The sequence below is a fragment of the Xiphias gladius genome, chromosome 24 (genome assembly GCF_016859285.1).
Source record: "Xiphias gladius isolate SHS-SW01 ecotype Sanya breed wild chromosome 24, ASM1685928v1, whole genome shotgun sequence".
NCBI classification, from domain to species: domain Eukaryota; kingdom Metazoa; phylum Chordata; class Actinopteri; order Istiophoriformes; family Xiphiidae; genus Xiphias; species Xiphias gladius.
This window is the reverse complement of record NC_053423.1, coordinates 10,948,324-10,975,902: the sequence shown is the minus strand read 5'-3', so window position 1 is coordinate 10,975,902 and position 27,579 is coordinate 10,948,324. Positions and strand designations below refer to the sequence as shown.

Sequence of the window (27,579 nt, the reverse complement as noted above, 5' to 3'; positions counted from 1 at the left end):
CAAAATGAATTGATCCTTCCAACAAGTAATGTCTTTGTATCCAAAGCCTTATATATCAAATATCCCTGATGGGGTTCCTTTTTGTCCACTCCCACATACACCGTCCTTCTGCTGTAAATACTATAGAGCACCAAATGCGTATTCATCCATGGCTGAAAATAGTCCCTGACAAATGCAATAGGGAGGTCAGAAAGTATTTAGTCCGTCTGGCAAAAGTGTTGTTGGTTTTGTTGACAATAACAAAATTATAAAAGATCACCAGTCTTATCCTATAAGATGTTTCCGTTGCGTGTCTTTTACTACGATTTTAATTAAATTAAGAAATTTAGTTAACATTTTTCCCAGTCACGTAAACAGGGAGTGCAGATCTCTCTTAAGGGGTCAACAACAAATCACAGTAGTCTGAGCCAGCTAGGGACTTTATTGACTATTGACTATACGCTCCAGGATAATTAACGTCTTTCCCTAGCTGAATTTAAATGTCTGTTAGTTTATATGCAGTTTAGAAACCTATCGTGCTTCTAAGTGAACATCCTGGATTTTTGCATGACACATCTTCATCCAGGTTTGAACCAAACTGGCGATTTTTTTAAAAAGTCGGCTGCTGACACAAGGCCAATTCATTGTGGGCCTGTGTTTGTGTTCACACTTAAATGCACGATTCTTGACTGTCATCCTCCGAAATTTTATGAAAAAGCAACGATGACATGACATTAGAATTAAATGAATGCGTTTAGGACACATTCGTTTTGTTTACAGTGCAAGATTGTGACCAAGATGTGATTGTGCCTTTATGACAGGGATTTAAATTGGTGCATACGATATGGATGTGATCTCCTCATCAATTCATCGTCAGCAAGCCTTTCTTTTGGCCTGGATGCTCATTCATACAAAAGGCTAGAAACTTCTTAAATTAATATGCATGGAGCACAGAATATTACATTTTCAACAAACAGAAGATAGATTAAGAGGCATCATGAACATGACAAAGGATGATTGAGGATAAAATCCGACAGTGCAGCTTCCACACTTGAGAGAAACTGCTTCCTTGTCACAAACATTGGCACAACTGATAGCATATTTGACTTATAACACAGTTAAACAACTCTTGTAGCCGTTCAACCTCAAAACAAAATTTTTTTACTCACGTTTTCTGTGTGTGTGTGTGTGTGTGTGTGTGTGTGTGTGTGTGTGTGTGTGTGTGTGTGTGTGTGTGTGTGTGTGTGTGTGTGTGTGTGTGTGTGTGTGTGTGTGTGTGTGTGTGTGTGTGTGTGTGCATTTAGCTCCTTTTTGCTTCTCAGCCCTGTGATGTTCAGCATCGGCATCAGCAAAACAATAAAGCAGCTGGTTGTGGAGCATCACAGGACAAACACTAAGCACATACTTAGGAACTGGCGAGAATAAAATACTATTAGAAAACAAATATAAAATCCTTTTAAAACATTGAAACACTTTTTCAAATAAAACATGGTGAACATACATTATGTACACAATTCCAGAGCTTTTAAGCACAGAGGGTCTTTTGAAATTTTGACCCCTATCATGGCACATATGATCAGGTTTGTGATGTCGGTTGACGTTTGCATGTGTGTGTGTGTGTGTGTGTGTGTGTCTTTTGCTTCAGGGTACCACATCTGCACTCAGCTGGACACAGTACACCCCTTCATAGCTGTGAGCAACATGCAGTACCCTTTGGTATAGGTGAGGTAAGGGAGGATTCTACTTCACCTTGATCATCATCGTCATCGTCATAATCATCATCATGATCATCATCGTCGTCATCATAACTGTCGTTCACCTCTTCATCACGTCAATCGTAACTGGTATCATTGTCACTCACATTCAGCACCATCGCTTCAAACAGAAAACATCGCCACCCGCGCTGCCATCATCTCAGTCTCAGTCATTTCCGTCTCCATACCGGCACAAGCCTCCGTCACTGTGAGCACGCTCACACAGTTTAGCAGCTTTAGGAAGTGACAAGTGTCAAAAGCAGCTCTTGTCTCACGCGACAAGTTCTCGACATCAAAGTTCTCAAAAAGCAGCCGCAACAACACTGTAAAGTAAAATGAAGTGTCAGTCTCGTAGCTAATCCATCTCTGTCCCAGTGAGCACTTTATTTCCAGACCCGTATTATCGTCCAAACCAGCATTTGCCTCTGAGATTTAGTCACTGAGATATGGCGGGAAAACCGGATTCATTCTCCATTCTTACTGTACATCTCCGTTGCGCCGTTACTCTTGCTCAGCTGTTCCCGCCGCTATGCTCTTCATCCTCAGTGTGACTCACGCGTAAATCTCTCCTGATTTTAGTGCAACCAGTTCAGAGTCCTTCGTGTGGCGCCCGTTCAGCTGTTCGCTGTTACAGTCGTGGTGGTACATGAAGGCTGGAACTTCGGTGATGGAGGTGGCTGTGTAGGATGTGGAGCGCATTGAGCAGTGGTCCTTTCGTCTCTGACCCCACTGGGTCTTATACTGCATCCACTGTCTCTTCAGAGCTGCCTGTACCTGGACGTCACACACAGAAAAGCAAGTTCATTATTATGCTGAGAATATTTGAGTTTTTGTTTGTGGTACTTTGGCCCTAATGTGGGAATCAAGCTTAATAATGTGTCATCAAAAAAGTCAAATTTTTGTTGGCTGCACCTGAAAAAAAAAACCCAAACTTTGTCTTTGCCCTCTCCATGAGACCACTTCTCAATGCAAGTGCCAGCACTTTGTGTTTTTAGTTATCAAAGTTGTACAAACTTTCCTCCAGAACTCTTTTTTTCCTGCTTTGCTTTTCTGTTCTACTTTCACCACAACATGACTCTACCAGATGTCCAAATTTACATGCAAACCAATATGCAGTTACATTGCAATGGGAATAAGACAGGGCCCATTTTAAACGCCATCTTGTGAGAATAAAATCCAGCCAATGGTGATCACATGCTGCAGCATAGCTGCTGCATGTGTGGATCACTCAAATTTCAATCACATTAACAGATTCAACTTAGGAAATGTAGACACCAAAGTCACATTTCTTGAAATGTGGCCAAGTTGTACGTGTGGGCAGATCATCACCTTTTTAAAAGGAAGAAAGGTGTCATCTCTATTGAACTACATATTAAAGATTCAATCATGTAATTATATATTAATTCTCCCCTACATCTGTCATCCACAACTGCTCTTAGGGTTTTTGAGGACCCTCCCCATTTACATTTTATCTTCAGCCTGTAATTTGAGGAATGTGGTGTAAAACCATGCACAGCCATTCCTTGTGGTTAAATTTGTGAAATTTTTGCACAACCGACACCACGCTTTTGCAAAAAGGGTACACTCATGCTTTTCAAGTACTTTTCTTGACTGAAATAGTACTCCGTATACATCAATAACAAAATCAAACAGTATACTGATTCTTTCTCTTTGCTGGTCTGCATAAATTAACTGATGGGAATCCTTTAGATGTCTTCCACTACTTCAGTGATTACACATACAACACCCATCAAGACCATTTTGATGTCAAAGAGGGCAGGGATGTCCACAATCATTATTACCCTGCTGCAACCATTTGATACAGAAAACAAATTTGTAAGCATGTAAACCAAGTCCATATTGTACCATCACAAAACCAATTATTATGCTGAAAACATACTGGAAGTAACCCTGCCTAATCCCTGTATTTAGTCTCCAATGTGATCAGCAGTTAGGGTGTTATATACTAATACTTAATTAAACTCCCAAATACAAAATTCAACTGTAATGTAAAGTCTGGAGATTTGCCCTATTAATATACCAACCAAAATGCGAAATACTTGAGAATAATGTATGTCTATCCTTTAAAAAATGCAGTTTATCTGTTTTAAAAAAACAGTATCTTTGCTTTCAAATCCTCCTGTAAGCTTGTTCTCCTTTCTGGAGTTTTTAGTAAACTTCAGAACAACAACAGCAAACTTAAACTCAACAAACTCAAATGCCAGGGAGGAATGCAAAGAGTTCAAAATTTTACACTTTGCAGTACCAACAAAGCTGAACAAATGGAATCACCTCCTTGCGGCCACCTGCTGAAGATTCAGTAACCAAAGTCATACCACTTCAGGATGCAGCATAAAAATCCCAACACACAGAGGGTGAAATACTCATTTATAAGCTATTATTTATTTAGTCTATAACATATCACAAAATGATGAAAAAAACCCATCACAGTTTCCCAGAGGACATGGTCACGTCTTCAGATCACTTCTGTTGTCCAACCAATAGTGCAAACCCTAATTATACTGCATTCAAAGTGATATAACCAGCGAAAAAGCAGCTTCACATTTGAGAAGCTGGAAACAGTGGATGTCAATTCTGATTAACTAATCCATTCAGCGCTATGTACGTAAATACCCATTGACTGAACAAGAACTGGAGTGTGAACCGAGTTTCTAAAAACAGAAACTAGAGTTACAATCTACCCGCAGTGCAACGTTAGGGTTAGGGGGTTAATCATTTTTAATTCTGCAACACTTTAATACTACTGTAATTGCTGTGGGTATATTAACACACAATGATCTAATGATGAAAATTATGGCACTAATTGTTATAATGAGACAAAAGAGAATCTTCCATGTAGAACATCTTGCTTGATGTCACAAATACAGCATGAAAGCTGTTTGTCTCACTGACCTAACACCACAATGGGGCCACTGAAGAAACAAGGCAGGTCTGTGCAGTTTGGCCTTGAAATCAAAGAACAGAATTGAACCCAGCCCCAGAAACCCGTTTCCTGATTAAGGGAGCTGAATTGGTCATTATGCGGGTGCAGCAAAGAAACCCTTTTATTCCCTTGTGACAATTTGTGTGGTTATTGACCCTGTATAACCCAGAAACGTTGGCTCACCCACTAAACATATGCTCTACACATTGTTTATACTCCGCAAATTGTAAACATCGTTTAAGAAGATGCTGTTGCATTCTGGCTGCTCATGTATGAGCTAATACCTGACCTATTTACCCGGCTGAATGTAACAAACACAACCCTACAGTAGGTTGCTAGTTCCGCCATGCCAGACACCTCATGCTGATTATTTAAATCTGCTCCTCTCTCTCTTTATGCATCTCTGCCCAGTCTTATTCTCATGCAAAGAAATGTCACTAAACAATATCACTGTCTCTATGGATAATTGCACCACTTAAGTTTCACTTATTGCAACTCCAGACATATTACAAAAGCATGTTACTTTTAAATAGACAGAAATAGTTGTCTGTAATTGCCTGATCTGTCTGTGCTCTTCACACTGTCATGGAGTCTAGCGACCTGCTAACAGCACGTATTGCTGGTGCTTGGCTTTGCGGAGGCACTGAGCTTGAAAGCATCTGTGATACATTGAGTCTATGGAGCCAAAAGGTCTCAACCACACCATTAAGCCCAGACTTGGGTTTTAATGAAAACCAAGTTAATTCGTTTGCAGAATTGTTTGAACCGATTTAAGGATGCTTGCAGTCAGACAGTGGCAGACGGACTCAGAGAGGCTGACAGGATGTCTTGAAAGGAGAGTCAATTCCCAGCTGGGCTTGGAAACCATGCAGTCATTTATAAACTGTGTCATACTCTTCACCTGACATGACCCTTCAGTTTTTACTGCCGCAGCACTAGATTGAAGTAACAAGCAGCACAATACTTTATAACCTAGTACAGATGGACTAATGACAGATGTAGAATCTGTGTGAAGACTTCTTTTTTTTTTTTTTTACAACTTTTTACTGGAGTATTTAATGCCAAAAAAACAACTTTGATACTGTGTGTGACATTCATGCGTCAATTCTTAATATGCTATCAGGTACAGAAGTAGGATGTCAGAAATCTGCCCAGAAAAACAAAATATGAAAATGTTTTGTCTGATAGAGTCGGAGCAGTTTTCTTGCTCCTTGAGTGAACAGCTCCCAGAGTAACATCTATAGTTTGACCTTTATAAAAGAGCAATTGCGCTATCAAAACTACAGCAATATTTTGTCACGTGCCACCAAAAAACTGAACTTTTCACGGATGCAGTAGTCTTAAAGGAATAATTTGACGTTCTGGGATACCACTCTCATAGACCATTAAATGTGAAGCTGGAGACCATGAAAACTGGAAACAATGAGAAACAGCTAGCCTGGCTCTGTGACAAAATTCTCCTACAAGGACCTCTGAAGCTCACTAATTAAACAAACAAGACAGGACTTAATTAGTGAGCCTTAGAGATACTGGCAGGCAGATATTTCTACCTTTGGACAGAGCTGAGCTGGTTGCTTACAGACATGAGAGTGGTGCCAATATAATCCCATCTAACCCTTGACAAAAAAGGGAATTTGCATATACTTCCCAGAATGTCAAAGTGTTCCATCAACTGCACATGGCTTTGTGTGGCAGCAGCACACTGGAGGGAAGCCACACTAATAATGTGTTTAAATACACGAAGAGTGCTTACCTCTCCATTGAAGAAGCAGAATATTGTTGCCACTAATAACCCCTTGAAAAAAAGAAAAAGTATACAAAATTTAAAATACATACATTTCACAAAAATAGTAAAATGCTTTTTGAAAAAAAAAGAGTATCTGGCGGAGCAATGTAATCACTTTGTTGTAAGTTAATGTACTGAATGGACTGCAAAGTGCCTAAAAGGTAGTTAAATAAAGTTGATGGAGTGCCTAACTGGTTCATTAAAAGGTAATTCAGCAGTCAGTCACAACAATCACAAGGCAGAAAACAAGGTTTTATGAGCTGAAACATTCAAGCATGCCAAATGGCCAAATCTCAAGTCTGACAGGGCCTGAGGGTACGGACAAATCTGGGCTGGGCTCCGGACTATTGCTTTTTTTGTATGTATTTTTTTTCATGCATACTGTGCGTTTGGGTCTAAAATCTAAATATTACCATTGATCATTCATTCCAAAGTACATTTATCCATTAGTATTTACATTGCAAACAGATAATTTTTGTTTTCCTTCATTGTTTATTGGGTGTGGCCAGAAATGCAAAATGCTTCAAACCCACGGAGAGGCAGTAGTGAAGCAGCACTTATCTGTCCTATGATATTCGTTGCTGATTCACCTTTGAACTGAGCCCCATACCTGGTACTTTAATTCAAGTTCTGATTAATTTTGAGCCTGGCTGTCAGCTCAGCACCTACCTGGTAGTGCATGAGTATGTGCATGATGTACTCGTAGACCTCCCCGGCCAGCCGATTCTCTGGCCTCCAGGGAAAAATGACAAACTGTATTCCCAGCAGGGGCACAAGGATGAGGGTGGCTCTAACCGCCTTCATGTACATGTTGGACTCTGCCCGGTGCGTGTCTCTCAACTTGGTCACCAACACTCTTATAATATTTAGTAAGAAGAAGAGGTTCACCTGCAGAAAGTTAAAAAAAATTATGAGAAGAACAAAAATGATAGCCATTTTGTGTTTAAGTATTAAAAGCCCTACCAAAATTACAAACTGATGATATTTTTTCTCATATTGTGCTGAAATGGTGGATTAGCAGACTCACAAGAAGCGCTGCCACTATAGGACCATGAACTGCATAGAGCAGATGGGTTTCCACACTCATCCAGCAGCTACAGAAGGAAAAACATATCAGTCAGTGCTGTCTGCCGCCTAAAATACACTTGCACACACATACAAACACACGCATGTGTACGGATCTGCACACTCACTCACTGCCACACACAGCTGTGCACATATGTAAACATCACCTGTTTATTTGCAGAAATTGCTGGAACATTACTCACTTGTCGTCGAAATACTTTTTCCTTGCTACAGCATGGATGGATGCAGGGACTAGCGGAAAGCCTTGGACAGGAAAGAAGATGGTGGACATTGGGATCTTGAGAAAATTTAGTGAAATTCGTTTTTCATTTATGCAGTTATTATCTTAGACTTCCTCAATAAATGAACGATTACTATAAAAATATTATTGCATTTATTCTCGGAAAGACTGAAACACAGTGGATTGATTTTCTCATCCTCATTTTTATAAACTTTGCTACTGTAATTTTATTGTCCCACCTCTAACAACAGTACTTTATGGATAATTTTCCTTAACTATCTTGCTGATCTTATAATCCACTACATTAACAAAAAAGTAGGGCTCTTTTTGCCTGAATATAAACACATGAATCCATGTACAAGTCACCGCTGGGGCCCTGCAGCATATTGGCCGCAGATGGACCCGACAAACTGGCTGTACTCTTTCCACACACACAGACACACACACACGCGCGCGCACACACACACACACACACACACACACACACACACACACACACAAACATGGCAAACACACGCCTCAAGGTTATCCTCCCATTTTTAGTGATGAAAATCTATTTAGTTCAATCAACTACTTGTGTAACAGACTGCTCCCATTATTCCAGTTTTGAACAAGGTGAAAAACAGGACAGGAGCAGTACTAAGCAGCAGGAGGGCCTATAAAGTTGTCACCATATCCAGGTTGACATACTGTACAAGGACGGGGTGGTTACGTGTGAATAATGGATGCTAGATTATGTCCCATTTTTTGAATTGCTTTCTCAGTTTTCAAGCTATGATTGAGTCCAGTGTGGACATAAAAATATAAGTCTTTAAAGGTACACAATTCAATATAATACAAAAATAGATGAAACACAAGAAACAGTGTTTTGAATAAAAGCCGATGACTCACCCCAGCCCAGGAGGTAGTACCAGTGCAGATGCTGCTCCTCTGCAAACACAGCAACCACGATGAGCGTGTGCAGGTAGATGCCTTCACAGAGCATCCAAAAGTAATTGCAGCCCAGCATGTACATGTGGAAGAAGTGCAACACCTTACAGCCGACCTGCAGAGACAGCCAAAGCAGGAAAGCTTGTTATTTGTTTTGTCTGTTTTTCTGACTTTTTATTTGAAAAGATCTATTAAAAGATCTATTAAGACAACTCGATTTAAACACTCCTGACATCATCTCAGCAGGAGACGTAAAAGATGTAAGTGGATATTTCTGCACCCGTGGCACAAAATCATTAGCCAGTATTATCCTTGTCGTTTACCCCCTCTGGAGGTGAGCTGAGATAGAAATGATGATTTGTCTTACTTTGTACTTGGAGTGCTCTTTGATTGTGTTTGTCTCACTTTGCACAGAGGAGTAAAAAAAAAAAAAAAAAGTCATGTTTTTCAAGTGCATATTAGTACTTTATACGGTACTATGCCATTTCCTATTTATGTATCCAGCACAGTGCAACAACATGACAACATGAAAGAGATGTCTTTGATGACATATTATTATGTTAGTCTTATCTAACCACAGTCTACTAATGCTTTAATTACCAAGACACTTATGAATGTTTCATAAGGCTTAATTCCTCTAATGACTGCCAGACAGTGGCTCCAATGAGCCTGACTACTGAAATCTGCTCAAAAAGTGTCAAAAACTACTCCACAAAGGTTAGCAGTAGGTCAATTCTGTATTTTTTATCTCCTATTTTCTTAGGAGATTTGTTCAGGAGACATGTTTTTGAAAATGTTTTCAGTCTGTCCCATCAGCTTTGGTGACTGCTGTTTGTTTGTTCCAGCTCAGATAACTTTATATTCCCCTGTGCCAAACTGGCTCCAATAAAAGCCAAGGAGGCAGCAAGTGGTGACACCAAATTACACATTTATCGAGAAATTTATTAATGTCACAAATTGTGACAGCTGCAGTAACACATTAATATTTTTCTTCAGTTTATGGTAACTACTCACACAGGTCAATATTATACTGCAAAGCACATTTTGATGTTGTGTAGTATTACAAAAAAAAAAAAGCATGTTTCCTCCAAGGCTTCCACTGGTTTTGATGATTCTGCACACAGCTGGTTCAAATCATATCTTCCTGGTAGAGTTCAGTTTTTTGTGGCTGACGGTTTCAAACCAAGTACCCGAAAAGCTGATAAAGGTGTCCCACAAGGATCAATGTTTTCTCCCCTGCTATTTATTCTATACATAAATAATATTTATTTTCTAACTGAGCATTGCAATGTCCATTTGTATGCTGACGATTCCATCTTTTACACCATTGGCTCTATGCTAGAGTTTCTTCAGGTCACAGTCTGCTTTTAATAACCTCATAATCCCTTTTTCATTAATTTATGGCATGCTCTAATCTCCAAAAAAGCAGAATGTATTTCACAAGAGCACGGAACTCTTGATATTCAAACTCCAGTCCATGCTCTCACTGGAAATCTGAGACAGTACAGCATTATCAACAACAGAAAAAGCATTATAGAATCTACTATTCTATCGACACTGGATGATCACATCTGTGAGTTAAATGAAAAGGTTGGATGGTCATCAGTGACATCAGCATACCTGTGTTTTCATTTATAAGGCAGTGCTATTTAAGTTCCTGTGATATTTAATATCCTTAGTGGAGTTAAAAGTGAACAACCGTGACACTAAATCCCAAGATAGGTTAGCTTTAAAATACTCTCATACCAACTCATAACTGGGGAAGAGTGGTTTCCAGTACAATGCATGTTACTGGATTGAAGTTAGGAAGGCACTGGTAAGAGACATTAAATTTCTATTTGTTTGCAGTCCTGTGTTAAAAGAGCATAGCCACAGTATGATTCAGATATGTTGACTTTACTATCAACTGCTGCTCTCAGGGGTCCTCTGCTAGCTCAAAAACACACAACGGTCATTCACTTCTAAACCTGCAGTCATATGCCTCTCTCTCACTTCCCTTTGTTTCCCTTTCCACTTAAGGAATCTCCACTATAACGGACATGGACTTGTATCAGTATGTAGAGAGGCAGGTCATTTACTTTTTACCAGTTCTGAACCATTGTGCTTTGCAGCTAACCGAGGTCTGTCAAAAGTTAAAAACAATGTTCTGGCTTACAAACCAAGCTGCTATAGATCATGTAGGTGTTTCTCATGTTTTCAGCCTCCTTTCTGGTTTGACATAAGCTTTGGGGATTCACTCCTCCACAGTGCTGGCAAGCCAAATCAGACCCTCCATCACCACACCAGAGAGAATAAAAAGAGCTTGTTTTCTCTGCATGAACAAATCTCCAGCACAATCCACTATTCCTAAATCACCAGCGCAGAATAAAGGCTTATAATTCTCACTTTGGCAGCGGTAAATTTCAAAATGTTTCCCAACAGACATGTGAGAATCCCAATCAATTGTGCTTGTGATTTTTTCTGTGGCTTCCTCTTGAAAAACAGGGCCATGTTGACGAGTTTTATTTTGAAATGTTGCAGTGAGTTAGCACAACCTGACAGTCCTATGTCAGAAAATAACAGATTCAACACAAACCTTTTTGACAAATGGCTACAAGGAATGATTTGAAAGGGAGCCATTGCACAAATATCCACCAATCCTCACTTTGATGATGTTGCTTGTCATTTCTGCCTGCTTCTTGGAAATGTTTAGAGATGGGATGTGAATAACAACAGCAGCCAGTCAGATTTGGTGAACACGTGAAAAGGACAAGCAGCAGAACATAGAACCAAACCCAGAGCTCCACTGGCTCCTGGATGTTTCTAGTACTTTGTCGGGCTGGTGACGCTCCAGCACAAAGCAGGCTGAAGCTAAAGGGATTGTGGGAAATGCGAGCCAACTTCTAGAATCCTATCTGGAGTTTTTGTTGTTTGTCACCATGTTCATCTGAAGTTCTTTCTTTCATTTATCTCAATTTTCACACATTAACATATCGAAGGATGAGTGTTTTGCTTTTTAATGATTTTGTAAGTTTGTTTTATAGCAGGCAATATTGTGACACAGTTTTTATTAACTTGAACTTCAAGAGCCTGACTGTTTAGTTTTATTCTGTTCTACATAAAAGCAAAGAAGATACGGTACGATCCTTTTACGGATTTGGAAAAACTCTGCAATAATAACTTTCAAGACACAGCAAGAGTTAATGGGCTTTCATTATTTTGATTTCTAAAAAGGAGTGGTTTTTGAAGAGTAACTCTTCAATTTATGTTCACTCCTGATAGCGAGGCATTCCTACAAGACAGATTTATCACCTCTACTTAAGCATACCTCAGAGTTTCACAGAATTCACGTAACGCAGTGTGGCTCCAAAACAGGAGAACGTGGAGGAGAGCAAAAAAACTGTCTGTCTGTAACACGGCCAATATATGGCACAGTGGGATGAAATACTAATTAGGATACACTTGAAAGTCTGTTCTACAAACTAATTAATAATTAAAATATAGAGTCTCTCTATTTAAATTTAGTTTCCTCACATTTCTTAGCTTCACACTGCATTCTGCTAAATGGTCATGTTAACAACAGGGATGTCATCTGTCAGTCGGGTCGGGCCACTACTTTGGTCCAGACTGAAAAAAATTCAGTAATTAATTTAAATGCCTTTGGTGATACAATAACTTTTCGTTTAATGAAATTTTCAGGGTTAAATTTCAATTAGTTCAGTTCTTTTGGGTCAGGACCAAATACCTGAAAAACTGTTCACATTTACACCAGCATCAGCTGTGTTGACTGCTAATTAAAAATGTTAGCATTCAAACAAAACTAAGATGGTGAACATGGCAAACACTATTTCTGTGACTGAAATCACAAATCCGAATCTGAAATATAGTGCCCTACGATTGCTTTCTGCCATTTTATTTGAGTGCGCTCACAAATACCACAGTGGGTTCCTGAGCAACGACATCAGTGAGATGTGCACAATGAATATCGCTAAGGCTCTGTGTTTAGAGTTTTAGTCTGGGAATCGGTGACAGCTGATACAGGAGGACACTAATGGTTTTGGAATTGGAAATGTATCGTGTTGTTATGCTTATAATTTTCCAGAGAAAAAAGAATTGAACAGGCATACCGTCTCTTTTCATGATCCTGTGTGGCTGATCAGTATTGCTGATTAAATCCTGTATTGACACAGTTTGTTGTTTACACTGCAGTCATCTCTAATATGAGTTTTTGCATTAAAGTAGCACATATGTCATATATCCATTGTCCTGTATATTTTGAGGAAAGATCACGTTAGCTGCCAGGGTTGTCTGTTAAAGGTACGAAATGCAGGAGTGTATGCTGCATACAAATTCTCCTCTAAACAATAATTTCATGGGTTTCAAACAAATGCTTTATTTCTCAATAGTGACAAAGTCCGAATATAAGCTGGAATGACATTGTGTATACATTTTTTCTAAGCCTGTACACGCATCCTCGACTGTTTGTAAACAGGAATCATGTCTAAGGAATGGAAGAAAGTAGGGTCCACAGCATTTACACTACTTTCTGCAAACAATTCCACAATGAAATCCTCTGCATTTTATAGATGAGAAAATCGCCATTTTGATTAGTTAGTGTATGAAATCTCAATTTACTCCTCACTAATGTGTAAACTATCAAGTGTCTATTAGATAGGGAGTAGTGAATGAGTGAACAAGAGGGCGATTTCAGACACAACCTCGATCTGCTACACATCAGCATGTTAGCATTGCCATTCTGAGCATTTTAGCATACTAATGTTAGTATTTCACTCAAAGCACTGCTGTGCCTACAGACTCACCGGGTTTCTGCCTACCACTTCAGGATTGTTGACCACCGCTATGAGGTAGATGATGGTGAGGGCAGAATTGAGCACATAGGAGCAGAAGAGGTTCTTGTGGAGGGTGATCCTTTGGCAGCTCAGACTCCTGTGTGAAGAGAGGTGCCATAATTCATTTTGTAACGTGGCTTGTGTTCAGGACACGATGATGATTAATTCAAGAAAAATAGCATCAACACGTTGGGTCTAAAGTCTCCTCTGACACATACAAATATAACATTAAAGAGGAATAAAACTTGCCACAACAGAGTAACTCACATGAATGGCAGGCTAATATTGTCAGATGTTACTTCAAATTTTAAATAATTGATTTTTGTGTTTGGTAAAAAAAAAAAAAAAAAAATCCCTGTGATCCATGAGCTGGATTGCCTCTAAATGCTATACTGTGCATGCTAGAAGTGGTGTTAAATAATGGATCCCAAGGGTGCCTCCTCATTACCTTGACTGGCCACTCAGAATTAATAGCACAATGAAATGCTTGACAGGGAAATTAAAAACACCAATGAGAATCAAAATCGTTTTAAGTCATCCATATCCACTAGCTTTATTGTTGGTGATGGTTAAGTAATGTTTTAATTTCAGGGTAGCACTCAAACAGACTGCACAGTTCGATTCAGCCTCAAACATTCTGTTTAACCTTGCGCCAAATATATTTCACAGAATATAGCCTCCTATAAATATGTCCTCCACAGTTTAAGAAGTTTACCCGTTTCTTGCACAATTTTATCTTCATTGAGTCATAAAACCACCTGAGACCCATGAAAAAGGGGAAGAGAGCTACATTTCCTCAAGCCAAGACAAGACAATATATACAACTGCACATTTTCACTGTCTAAGTCAGACTTGACCTCCAACAGAAATACAGTCTCAGACAATAAAGGACATGAAAAAGCTGTTGAATGCTTATATGCAAGGGGTTTTTTTTAATCTAAAAGGAGATGTCAAAACAAAGGCTGACTCCTTAAGGCAACATTGTTCATTCGGTCACAGGTCGTAACGTCTTTGGATCAGCTGTCTAACCAACTCCTGTTTTTTTCCGTGGCAAGCTGTAGTACTCTTATCTGGGAATCTTGACGGTGTTGATGTTGAGTCATAAATAACAGAGTGCAGCTGTACACCACCACATACCATTGTACACTTCACATCTGGATATTATAAGGGACATTAAGGCTCCAATATTTTAAGTGTTCTGGCTATAAATATGCTAAGTTATGGTTAAAAAGAAAAAAGAAATTAAAATTTTTCTTTGCCATAACTTTGTTACTTTATTGGGATCTTAATTTGTTAGGGCTTTGATCTCGAGGTATTGTGCATGTCCCTCTGAATTGCTGTTTAGCTGCATTAAGAGTTTTACTGTCAGTGGGTCATGAGATTTAAACCTGCCCTAAACACGGCCACAAGATTTAAGAGTGTGTATAAAACTTTGCAGCACACTGAGGGTCTCGTACAAGATCTGTTACTGATAACAGCTGCGTTTAGGAGGTCAACACCCTTCAAAACATCAAATTTTACAACTGCAGCATTCAATAACTACAGGTCCAACTAAGCAACGCATCCAAATATTGTTACAGAAACTTAAAGTTATCTCCCCCACCCCGCCCCAGGCTCCATATTTGGTTTTTTAAATCCCATTGTGCCATTAAAAACAATGCTGATAAAGTTCCTTCCCAGAGATGAACTTACAATGACATAAAGTTTCAACAATGTGCCGACTTTTGGCTTTATCCTTCCCAGACTTCAGAGACATTAACTGAATATTATACCTCTCTTTCCTTTATCCACTATGTTATTTTGAACTTTTGTCTAATTGAATTTCAACAGCAGTATCTCAATTAATTGTGCACTTTTTCTCTCTGGGATTGAGCAGTACATTGGGACAAACGTCCTTAATGAGCAATGCACTGAGGGGCACACGTTTCTAATAAGAGCAAAACACCATCGTATTCAATGGATGTCAGAGCTCTCCAGTTTTGAATCCTAAATATCCATGAAATAAATGAGCTGTACAAGGAAACCAAGTTGGCATGAAATTAGCGGCAGTTGTGTATAAATTACACTCAGTGAAGCAGCAGAACTCTTTTCAGGTTGATAGTTTGCATTAATTTGGCACAGCTGAGATGGTGATAATTTTTGATTAGAGTCTTCAGTGATAATTTCATACTATGGCAGTGTTTATACCAGCAGAGTTATTTTAACCTGTTTAGACAATGTTAGACATTTGGCCCAGAGTAGCTCTATGAGTGAACAAACAATCAGCACATTTGACTGATGTATAAAATGTGACTGAAACATGTGTGTGGCTCTGGGGCAAGTGTTTCATACTGTAAAACTTGCTCTGCTGGTATAGACAGAAGCAGACTGAAGATTTCTCTGACTGAGAGTAAGACTGAGACCAAAGCACTGCCCAGGATGAGTAATGAAATGGCTGGAGGAGACTGTAGTGAAAGCCCAGCACCATCTGCATGCTTGTCAGATCCACTGATGACACTGAAGATGACTGAGCCTTTAAGGGCAAAACTACCAGCGATTAATAATTTAATCAGCATTGCATTATGACAAACTGTATCAGCCATTCGCATCATTGTATACCTGTCGTGAATATTCATTTTGCATTAGAATGTGCATCATCAAAGCAGTAACTGCAACATATCTAATCCATTACCTGAAGTAGAAGAAGATGGCCAGAGAGATAAGCAGGGAGGCTATGGATAAAGCATGACCCACAATTGCCATGTAAAACAGGATGTATGCTGACTGCAAAAAAACCACAAAGAAGATAGATATAATGTGTGGCATTACTAGCAGGAAGATGTTACAGTGAAAATATACACTTTTTTCACATTAAGGAGGACACGACGTTCAACACGGAATGAGAAACCTTGGGTATGTTTTGCACCCTGGGTTTTGTATTTGTCGTTTTAGCATCACTTCCAATATCTGTATCTATAATATATGATGATACCTCTAGACCCAACTTTTCAACTGAAGAAATGCAGCATCCACACAAGTAATCAGAAAGGTTTTTACTTCTTTTGACTCCCCAGGTCCAGTTTAAGTGTATAATTGAAACCAATTATTTGTATGTGAAAATTGAGAAAAACATAAGGTAAATGTCTATTATAATCATCCACTGAATTTTGAAACAGCTTTTTTAAGGGAACTTGCTAAAACTACTGTTCACTGTTTCCCTTTTCAAAGGTGTTAGATAACATGTTATGTTAGAATTACAATAAGACCCAGGATGAAAAAAAAAGTTTGTCAATTGTTCGTCATCAGTCTGAACCTCGTGAAAACTTTTTATAATAAGGGCTATAATTTTAAGCTGCAGGAATGAAACCAAACCACAACTACTTTTTAATGCACATATTTACTGAGCACATACGATCTGATCAATTATAGATGATTGCCACAAAAAATAATGTACCATTCCTTAGTGGAAAAATTAAAAAGACTGATACTAAAATAGCCATATATTTAACTAAAGAAAAAAAAACTAAAATCTCTTATAGTCCACAACTGTCTCCGATGTCTCGTTTGGCAAAGTACTGGAATGAGCTCTTTAGTCTCCTAGTCTGGTTTCCATGGGGAAACGCTGTTAGTGGCTTGGTACAGCAGCCTGGTCCTGTTGGTGATAAGAAGGTTGTTAATATGTGGTGATGTTGTGGTGAGGCCTGTGTTTTATAATGTGATGGTTTTGTTCCAACATAGAGTACGCAAAGTCTATTGAACAGAAAAACAAATCTTGCTTTACCAGCCCTTGTTACCTGTGAGATTATTACTCAGTGGGCTCATTAAAAATACAAATGATACCTGTGAGCAGTTAATCAGTGACCGCTAACCAAACAACATTTTTAAACTCGCCATTCCTGCAAGTAAACTACTGCACCAAACTGGTGTGTATCATTAAATGTCAGCTTTGCCCTTGGACTTTCACCTGATTCAAACCAGGTGTCAAACCAGGTGACCCTGTGCATTTACCTGTTACTTTCCATGTGTAAATATTTCCATGGAACTCTGATAATAATTATGTCTGGTACAATATTTATTTGCAACTAGGTCAGAACTATATTTCTAGTTTCCACATTTTCTCCCATCTGCTCACACTGCATATATGAGAGGACAGCAGGCAACACAAGAAAAGATTATGCCGACCCATCTCACTGTGGCCACCAAGCGAGCTACTTTATCTTAAATAAATTACCTTCAATTTTGCCTTAGTGTTTTCGTTGCAGAGTGTGTAGTTGGACCAAGTCCTGTTGGTATCCGGGTGGCGAAACCACTGACCATCCTCCCCACAGTACTTAGTGGCCTTTTCTGCAAGTAACAATGAAGTAATAAATATTTGTAGTGAATTCTCCAACAATTTCTTCAAATCCATACAGTTCATTGTCCATATAGCCTGGTTCCATTAACCTTGGTGAATAATTCATCCTCAAAGCAATTCATATTTTATGGTCCAAGTTCTTTAAAAACAGAGGATCAGAGGTGAATTTATCATGAGAGGTGCATTAACCCTTGAGTCTGACCGCTCACCTGTAGGGTCAAAGTCCACAAAATAATTAGGGCAGTTTTGAGAGGTGTAGGTTCCCGCCGGAGTATCGTCCCAGCACAGCCAGCCGTCCCAGTTCCGACTGCAGTACAGACCTGTAACACCAACAAAGTCACACAGAGAGTTAAACACTCACAGAGGTGAAGCACAATGAGAGCAAAGTGTTAGTTAAGTAGATGTTATCACTACCTGATTTATTATAGGGTGGATCTCGATTCATTTTTTCAAAGCATTTGTACTGGCTGTCAAGGATTTTCTTTCTCACAATTTCCTGCTCTTCTGGGTTAACCGTTGGGCTGACCGTGGCCTCATCGATGAGCTGTACCTCAGTGTCCCCTGAGAGCTGGGGGGCTGCCTACATTTTTGTGACACACACACCCACACACATACACAGCCATTATCAATCAGAATAACACAATGAGAAGTGAGGCTATGGGGAAAAAAGGCGTGACATATAATTATGGCAAATATGTGGAGGAATTTGACTTTTGAGTACAAAAATACACTTTTATATGGTTTATGGGTAACCCTCAGATTTGATGGGGACACGATAAAGTAAAGGGCTCCTCAGTAAAGAGAAAGAGAGAAAGAAAGGTACTATGTGAATGTTATTATCTGTATTTTCTCCTGCAAATCATATTATGCAGCCTCTGTGCATGGCTTACCCGGTGAAATCTATTCTTCTGTATGTTACTGTATATGGTCTGGGTAGTGGTAACTACATACATACTATTTATTTTGTAACAGTGGTGGGGGCCACGTGTCTTAAACTGGCAGGAAAAGCCATCAGCACTGTTAAGCCTAGTTATCATGAACCTCCATTCATGATCTTTTTGATGAATAGTAATTTCATAAAAAATACATAACCTTCAACTTCTCCTTAGTGTTAACAGCGCAAAGTGTATAGTTGGTCCAGGTCTTGTTGCTCTCTGAATGGCGAAACCACTGCCCGTCCTCTCCACAGTACTTAGTTGCCGTTTCTATAAAAATAACAATTATGTTATAAATATATTGTATGTTACAATTTCTATAAATCTGTGCCGCTGTACAGTGTCTATAAACTTTAGTCACATTAGTTTTGGTAAACAACTAATCCGTAATAGTACAATTTCTTTAACATCAGTCAGCAGAAGCTCAAAAGTAATTCAACATGAGAGCTTAACAAGTAATCAGTAAACCTTTAAAACAGCAAAACTTTGATCTCACAGCTCACCTGTGGGTTCCAAGTTGGAAAAATAATCAGGGCAGTTTTGGGAGGCGTAGGTTCCCGCTGGAGTATCATCCCAGCACAACCAGCCATCCCAGTTACGACTGCAGTACAGACCTGCACCATCAACAAAAACACAAGAACATGATTAGAAATGTTAACAGGCCAAGATTTAACTTCTCATTATGTAGCAATCACATGGATATATGAAAAAGGAAATTAAAGAGTTACACAGTAAAGCTCAGTAGACACTAGACAGTATCAGTACCTGATTTGTTCAAAGGTGGATCTCGAATTATTTTCAGATGGCATTTGTATTCATTTTCAACCAATTTCATTTCCTGTGGGAAAAAACCCCCCAGATATTTCATTGTTAAAAACACTGTACAGATAAACTGAGGTTTAACCAAAAGTACGACTCGAATCGTGTTACACATGGATCCGCAAAAAAAAAACACTTCTTAACTCAACCAAGTGGATTTAGTTGCCTAAACCAAAGCAAATCATATCCACAGTGGTGGCAGACTAGAGACTTGTCATATGAATAATTTTTGTGATGCTAATTTCAACCACTTTTGGAAGACACTTACAAAAATATATTCCAAACCGTATCTTGATTCATTTTGGAATGAACTGATGAACAACCTATTTTTTGGTTTAGATTTGAGGAGTTGTTGCATAGACAGAAAAGGCAGTGTGGACAGGCAGAACAGAAGGAGTTGCTAGTGCAACGATGAAGACATGGTGATCCCTCACCAGCTTCCTACCCACCAAAAGTGCTGAGTCTGATTAATATGGCAGAACCGGGACTACCGCTGACCTCTGCAGTGGTGGATGAATGTCTGTCCTGCATCACCAGGTGCCTCAATCAGTGTACCTTTACCTTCAGTTCAGACTGAATTCGTGCACATCGTGTCTTAAAACTACATTGTACCTATATAGTGGATCAAAATCAACAGTATGTATCTGATCTCATGAGGGCACATTATGTGCCTGTTATGGTACATCTGTGTAAAGTGTATCTTTTAACACAAAATTTAATAACTTGACCTGTATGCTTATTGTTAAAGTGTACATTCAGTACTGTAACACTGCTGTACTTTAGGGCTGTCACTTTTCATTCTAATTAATTCAAACGAATTTGGTGCCATTTTGAATTATCAGATTTTCTGTAAAAGTGAAAGCCCTACTGTAGATGCCATTATTTTAAACTTTATATCTACTGCATATGGTTGGAGGTTTGAGTACCATAAGCAAAATACATATTACATATTTTAATACTTTATTATCTAATTGCAATTGGGCCTACATATCTAAATCTTCCAAGAGGACCAAGCAGTAATGATAAGCCTAGTCACTAAGAACCTGTATGCAAAAACTGTACAATAAATCCACAAGTGATAGTTTATTAATTCAACAATACTTTACCCTCTGTCTTTTCTCATGGGTGGTTGCACAGAGTGTATAGTTGGTCCAAATCCTACCGCTCTCTGGATGGTGAAACCATTGCCCGCCTACTCCACAGTACTTAGTTGCTTTTTCTGAAAAGAATAATTGTGATTAAATCGCACCTCTTTAAATACCTTCAGCAGAGGACTAGAGGTGAATTCATCATGAGAGGGTAAAAAGATATGAGCTAAAAACTCAAAAAAAGTCCCACTGCTCACCTGTGGGGTCAAAGTCAACAAAATAATCAGGGCAGTTTTGGGAGGCGTAGGTTCCCGCTGGGGTATCGTCCCAGCACAACCAGCCATCCCAGTTACGACTGCAGTACAGACCTGCACCATCAACAAAAACACAAAACACAATGAATTTCAGGCCCCTCGTTCATACATTTGTCCAACATGAAAACTCACGTAGAAATCATGTTGATGTAAAATAAAAGTATACAGTATCAGTACCTGATTTATCATAAGGAGGATCCTGCTTCATTTTCTCTAAGCATTTATTTTCATTCTCAAGTATCTTTTTTTCTACAACACTGCCTTTTTCTTTGTTAACCCCTGTGGCCTCTGTAGTAAGCTCTTCTGCAGCATCTCTTAAAAAATGGAGGACTTCCTTCTGAGAAAAAAAAAAAATCACATGTTCAATGTAAAAAGAGTGTACAAAGAAACTGAGGCAAGCCTTGTCTCGTTCTTCCATTAGTCACAGGGAACCAGTATCCAAATGCAAATATAAATGTATCCAAATACCTCTAATTTCTCCTTTGAAGTTGGCTGACAGATGGAGCCAGTCTCGACCCAGTTACCCAGTTCGTCACAATATTTGGTCACTTTTTCTGTAAAAAAAAAAAAAAAAACATGTACTGACTTAATGACAGCTTGACAACGGGATAATTCATCAGTGATTATCCTGAAAGCTTCATATACTGTATCGGATTACTTATAGGGACATTATTGCTTCTGTTTGGGGTTCATGTTCAGTAGAGAGTCTCTATAATCTTTGGCTCTGTTTTTTTCTTTTAGCATTTGTATGTTGGCATCATCCAAACCCATAAATCTGACCCTGAATCTTGGCATTACAGAACAACTGTGATTAATTCAACTTGGCACACATCATCAAACGTTATGTCAAACAGAAAATTCCATTTTTGGAGTAATTTTCTGGCAAATTCTCAAATGTCGGGCTTAAAACCACATGTACTGTAGATTCATGACTGGGCTAAGAATGAGATCATATTGTTACTGACAACAACAACCGTAGCACAACTGCCCAGTCTTCTCTGACAGCTCATCAACTTTTCGACAGTCACTTCTAACTGTATGTCCCCTACAAAGCCTCATATCAGCAGAATCAGTTCTCAAATACGGAGCCATAAGGGGAACTCTGAACATCACAGGCAATGTGGGAAGATCCTTTATGAGCCTTCTATTACAAAAACATCCTCTCTGTTCCCTCATTCATATTATGTCTCACCATCCATCTCTCTGACTTTGAAATCTCTGTCTTTTGTTAGATCCCATCTTTCCTTTGTCTTTTTTTTTCGCTATATATACCCTTCATTCTTCTCTCTGTCCTCTCCCTCACCTCCCCTCTCTTGATCATATTCCACAGCTTAAATCAGACATTACTTGACAGTGGAACTCTTCAATTACAAATTATTGAGCCTTGCATTCCTTACAATGTAAAAACTGCACATACTGTAGTGACTACTTATACTGCAATCTAAACATTAAGTGTACTTACAGAATCAATTTCCATAGTCAATTTCGATATAAATAAATGTCCATTTCTATTCTCTCTGATTGATAAAACACCACAGACTAATGATTGACCTTGTATCCAGATTATAAATCTTTTATACTAGCTGTCCTTTACACTCACTGTTGTGTAAGTCTTCCTCCATTTTAGCACATAGAATCAACAGTAATTTGTTTAGAAGTCTTCAGCCGTGCTACCACCTCTGCAGGACTATAATGCTATAGCAGTGCGTTGAGCTAAATGCTTACTGAGATGCTCACAAAGAAGCTACCATGCTGATGTTTAGTAAGCGTAATATTTAGTGTTCACCATCTTAGTTTAGCATGTTAGCATGCTAACATATGCTAATTAGTAATAAACAGAAAGTGCAGCGGAGGCAGATGAAAATGTCATTACTTTTGCAGGCATTTGGATAAACCAAAGTATAGGACAAATGAAAAGTCAAGGGATCGCTAAAGTTATTACAGTTATTAATTTGGTTTCAATGCATCTGGTAGACATTGAGATATTTCACTGGGTATGTGGAAAATTTGACCTCCTGGTGGCGTTTGATGAAGATATTAGGATTCATCCTCTGGCCAACATGTAAATCTGTACCAAAATTCATGACAGTCAGCCAATAGTTTTTGAGATATTTAAGTCAGGACTAAATTGGTGGACTGACCAACCTAACGACAGACTGTTGCCATACCTAGAGATGCTAGCATAGCTAATAAAAAAGAACTTGGTAATTAGCATGAACCTCCATAAAGGCCAAAAAGCGAAAAAAAAAAAAGAGCATGACCTACACAACAGAACAGAAAATCCAAAGAAAAGGTTTCGCAGTATTCGCTGCACTGATTGACGTGTACTGTCTGGGAAGGGCAAAAGCACTACAGCAGAGGATTTGGCCACTACTGTAATGACAGATCTATTTACTGCTCAACATAAATCATTTTTTAGGATATAATGCATAAAACACAATAACACTATGTTATACAGTCAGAGACACTGTCAGAGACACTAATGTCAGGGAAATTACTTTTTATAGCAAATAGAATTGATAGAGTTAGATTTGTCAGGAAACGCACTGGGAACAGAAAGAATCCAAAGAATCTCAGCAATAACAAGGATTCTGTGTGGAGAACTACCTAAAAAACACATGGACATTAAATCTTAGTTAAATCAACAAGACCAAAAATAAAAGGAGGAGGTTGGGGTAGTGGAGGGAGCTGTGGCAGAGGTTTTAGCATGAATGTATCAGCAATGCAATAGTGACAATTGTCAGATTATAATGGCTGAGGTGTACATCTGGATGAATATTATTGGACTTTGCCTGTCAACTGGTAGCCAAACAGTTGGTGAAAGAGCCAGTGATTGTGAGGCATGAATGAAAATTAAAGCCGGTCAACTACTGCAAGCGTAGCCTTATTGCAATGTCTGAACTAACTCTAACTAACTAATATCTGTGACATTTTAAAAAATCCTATAATAATGTGATAATATATTATTGTCACGGCAATATCTGCAGTTCTTTCATTATGAGTTGTTACAAAACTCATAGCACAGCCTAATAATGAAGCAGCTTTCCATTTACCATCTCAGGGAAATATATGGTAAAATTAAATAGAAAATACATAAAAGATGAACTAAAATCCTCCCAGCTTCCCTCCTCCCTTTATATCCTGCAATCAGCTCCATGACCTTTGGCCTCCATCAAACACAGAGAAGACTGAATCGTTTCTCTGTGTTGCCCGCTGACCTGGAATTATAAAGTTATGCAGAAAACTCTTCCAAATTCCCATCACTCTCGATTCAGCAAGCTTGTTGTTGGGGATGTGTAAAACTTTCTTACCAGCTGGGTCCAGGTCAGGATAATCTGGACAGTTTTGTGTTACAGATGTCCCAGCTTTTGTCTCACCCCAGCACAATAAACCATCCCACATACGTCCACAGAACATACCTTGAGAGAGGAAAAAGCAAAAAAGGGTAATGACTATTTTAAGCATTTTCTGTTTCTTCAGTTCTATATATAGTGAAAGTGTATGCCATAGTAACATAATTTCTCCACAGCCATGAAAATGATTATGAGCTTTTTCAGGTCAGCTGTGCTGGAACCACTGCTGGCAACACCACCATTATTTTTACCAAGAACTACAACAGTCTTCCAATCCAAATCTACCACCTTACAAAGTCATCATTGCGATGCTCTCTCAGAGGGGATGGATTTGGCTTTAAGAAACCCTAAAACGATTTGGGCATCTCACCCGTTCTGTTTTCTGGGCGGTCTTTGTTGGACAGCTCAACACATTTGTATTTGGCCTGGTTCACCACCTGCCTCTGTCCTTCTGTAATGCCTTGTCCAGGCCTGAGCGATGGGTCTGACATCGACTCAGCACCTGCCACAGCCCTGCACTGTAGAGACAACACAACAATAGAGGTGAGAGGAGGGAAGACAAAAACATGCCTAATACTGACTTGGGCCAGAGTTGATCGTGAGGTGTTAATGTGTGTGTTTGGTGGTTGCTGCTGATGTTCCCTTGACTGTGAAAAATAAGATAAAGCATAAATATTATCTGGGAAGATGATGTTATATTAATTTCTAATGTTTCACAGTTCTATCATGCTTATATCAAGATAAGCTTAATCATATAAGATAAAAATTTGAATGGAAGAATGAGCATGCAAGGTTTTTGAAGCATCTTCAAAGCTGATCTGATGAGGATTTCACTCCACTTTGAAATTGTAGTCACTTTCCATTCAGCAAGCAGCTGATTTTCTTCAAATTAATCTTATCTACCTCTGCTCTATTGTTTGTATATGGAGATAGCATTATAAATGAAGAGGCCTGCCGTGCGAAATGCTGATTTCCATAATGCTACTCACTGAAGGATAGTCAATTTTGCTGACTTATCTCAAAAAAAATTTTTGGCTGAAAATTGAGCCTCTCAGAGTACCAGGCTGATGCACTTGCATTTTCTGAATCATTTGAGGAATTTTAATACTTTGCCTGGGAGATTGTCTTTACATACCTTATCACAACTGAGATGAAAACCGCCTACCTTTTGCTCTTTGTGGCGTGAAAAGGAATGCTCACCAGACCAAAATATCATTCTTACCTGATAAAGGCTTGTGAAAGGCAAAACATCTGAGAGAAAAAAACTGTGAGAATGCTGATGTCCCATGTAGCAGTTTAGCAGCCGTACATATGATGTCACTCCAAACATTGAAGTAAATGACGTCATACATACGACCACCAGGCCACCACCAATATCAACAGATGAGCTGAACCGGAAAAAAGGAAAACACCTTCTCTCATCAAGGCCTCTCCTCACACGTTGCACTTTGCACAATTCTCCTGAATCAACGTGACAAGACCACTCCAAAAAGAAAGTGCAGAAATATAGAGTAGAACAGCCTAGATACATCAGGCATACACCATCTGACAGGGATACTATCCAGGAACTCAATGTCAAGCTTGATGCTGAACAGCAAAGGAAACTGAAGCATTAAACTTCCATTTCACATTTTCTACAGTCAAAGCTTTGAAAAAAATCCTAAAATGAACATGTCCCCAGGACATGTGCTGACATCGGTTTAGCCAGTTGGTAACACGATAAATATTGCCTCTGAGCTTTCCAAATTTTAGAGCTGAAGTGTTGAAAATACCATTTATTAAATAACCCTCATTAAGCCAATTGGTGTCATCTGTATGGAGTCCATCAAAGGGGCCATTTCATAGTTTGATTTGTATGGTTACAACACTTCCATCAGGCAAATCTCTTCATTTTTACCTTAAGCATAGTGCCAAAAGCTGTCAGACCCAACATGATTTGTCTGAGATATCACATTTAAGTTAAAACATTTCACCAGTGATTGCACCACCCCAATTAAGTTAAGTTTTATAATTTCTCAAACACTGGAGCAGACTGTGAATATGACTCAACCCTCCAAGCTGAACTGAAATTAGATCATGGGTACCTCAAATTAAGATTTCACATTTGGTGGGCAGGTGGGCGCAAACCACCAATGCCCCGTCCAACCCCCAACACCCTAATAACAAATTCAGGAGATGTAGACATACATATGCTTTATTTTTCTATATATGTGTGGGATTGATGTATATTAAGGCAGGATTGTGTAGCAGCACGTATTTTGTTGCACTCAGTTATGAAAAGGACATTAATACGTGTAAATTCCTATGTGGATTAGGCAGAAACTTTTATTTTGAATGGTACGTATGAATATTTATGGTGTTAAATTTCCAGTTCTTCCTACACATGTGGAAATATAAAGTGGAAATATTGATATTAAGAGTAAATGTTTTCTAATGTAGAATTTGTACACTTTCTATTAAAGGGAATTTTTTGTGTTTAACAGGAAGTCTAGTTCTTGCTTTATTTTACAAATTGCATGTGTTGGACTTATGCCAGCCTGCTTACACTTTTAGTTCTGGACTTTTCCTAAAGTAGGTAGGTATTTTTCTATAAAGATTCAAGGTAGTTAAGCTGGTGCCTTCCAAAAATTGCTGAATGACAGTCCCAGGAAGCCTGTACCTTGTCCACTATACAACTACAAATTAAGAAAAAATTAGGTATTACAGGTATTACATTTTCAATTTTTGTCTATACACAAAGTTTAAATACAGGTAATAGAAAGACATCCTATATTGTGCATCATCTGCATATAAAAGTGAAGATTATTTATATTAAGAAGGTGGAAAACACACACATAAACACATGCAGTCATGGATTACATATCCTCTAATTTGGGTCATCCAAGTTCGTATTGAACAAGCTGAGCTTATTATAAACTGTAATTATTAATTATAGAATGTGAGTGAAAATTAATCACGAGATATTTGCTGATAAAAGAAAACCCCTTGGACCAAATCATATTACATATCCACAGTATCTAATGAAAATTGAATCGTATGCTTAAAAACACCAGTGCAGCATACTTTATGGACAAAATGAGAAACAGGAGCTTAAAAAGTTTACCTTACAGCTTTCTTCGAAAAAAAATGAGATCTTACCACCAGGGGAAGCCAAAGGATCCACAGGGAGCCCACTAAATTCATATCTTCCTCTCACAGGCAGATTTCTA

At 38.7% G+C, this 27,579-nt stretch overlaps 1 protein-coding gene across 1 annotated transcript; it reads right to left on the bottom strand.

The window, feature by feature from the left end:
* Positions 1-1,599: 1,599 nt before the first annotated feature.
* On the bottom strand, positions 1,600-27,570 carry calcr (calcitonin receptor). Its single transcript, XM_040121768.1, has 21 exons — positions 27,509-27,570; positions 24,741-24,888; positions 24,329-24,436; positions 21,486-21,571; positions 21,195-21,354; positions 20,961-21,071; positions 20,722-20,834; positions 19,562-19,634; positions 19,300-19,410; positions 18,954-19,066; positions 18,276-18,441; positions 18,071-18,181; positions 17,739-17,851; positions 16,200-16,291; positions 13,499-13,625; positions 8,661-8,814; positions 7,732-7,792; positions 7,491-7,557; positions 7,133-7,351; positions 6,431-6,472; positions 1,600-2,507 (listed from the first exon to the last, which is right to left on the bottom strand). The coding sequence occupies exons 1-21, from the start codon at positions 27,551-27,553 to the stop codon at positions 2,286-2,288; spliced, it is 2,442 nt and encodes an 813-aa protein (XP_039977702.1). The 5' UTR covers positions 27,554-27,570; the 3' UTR covers positions 1,600-2,285.
* Positions 27,571-27,579: the final 9 nt, after the last annotated feature.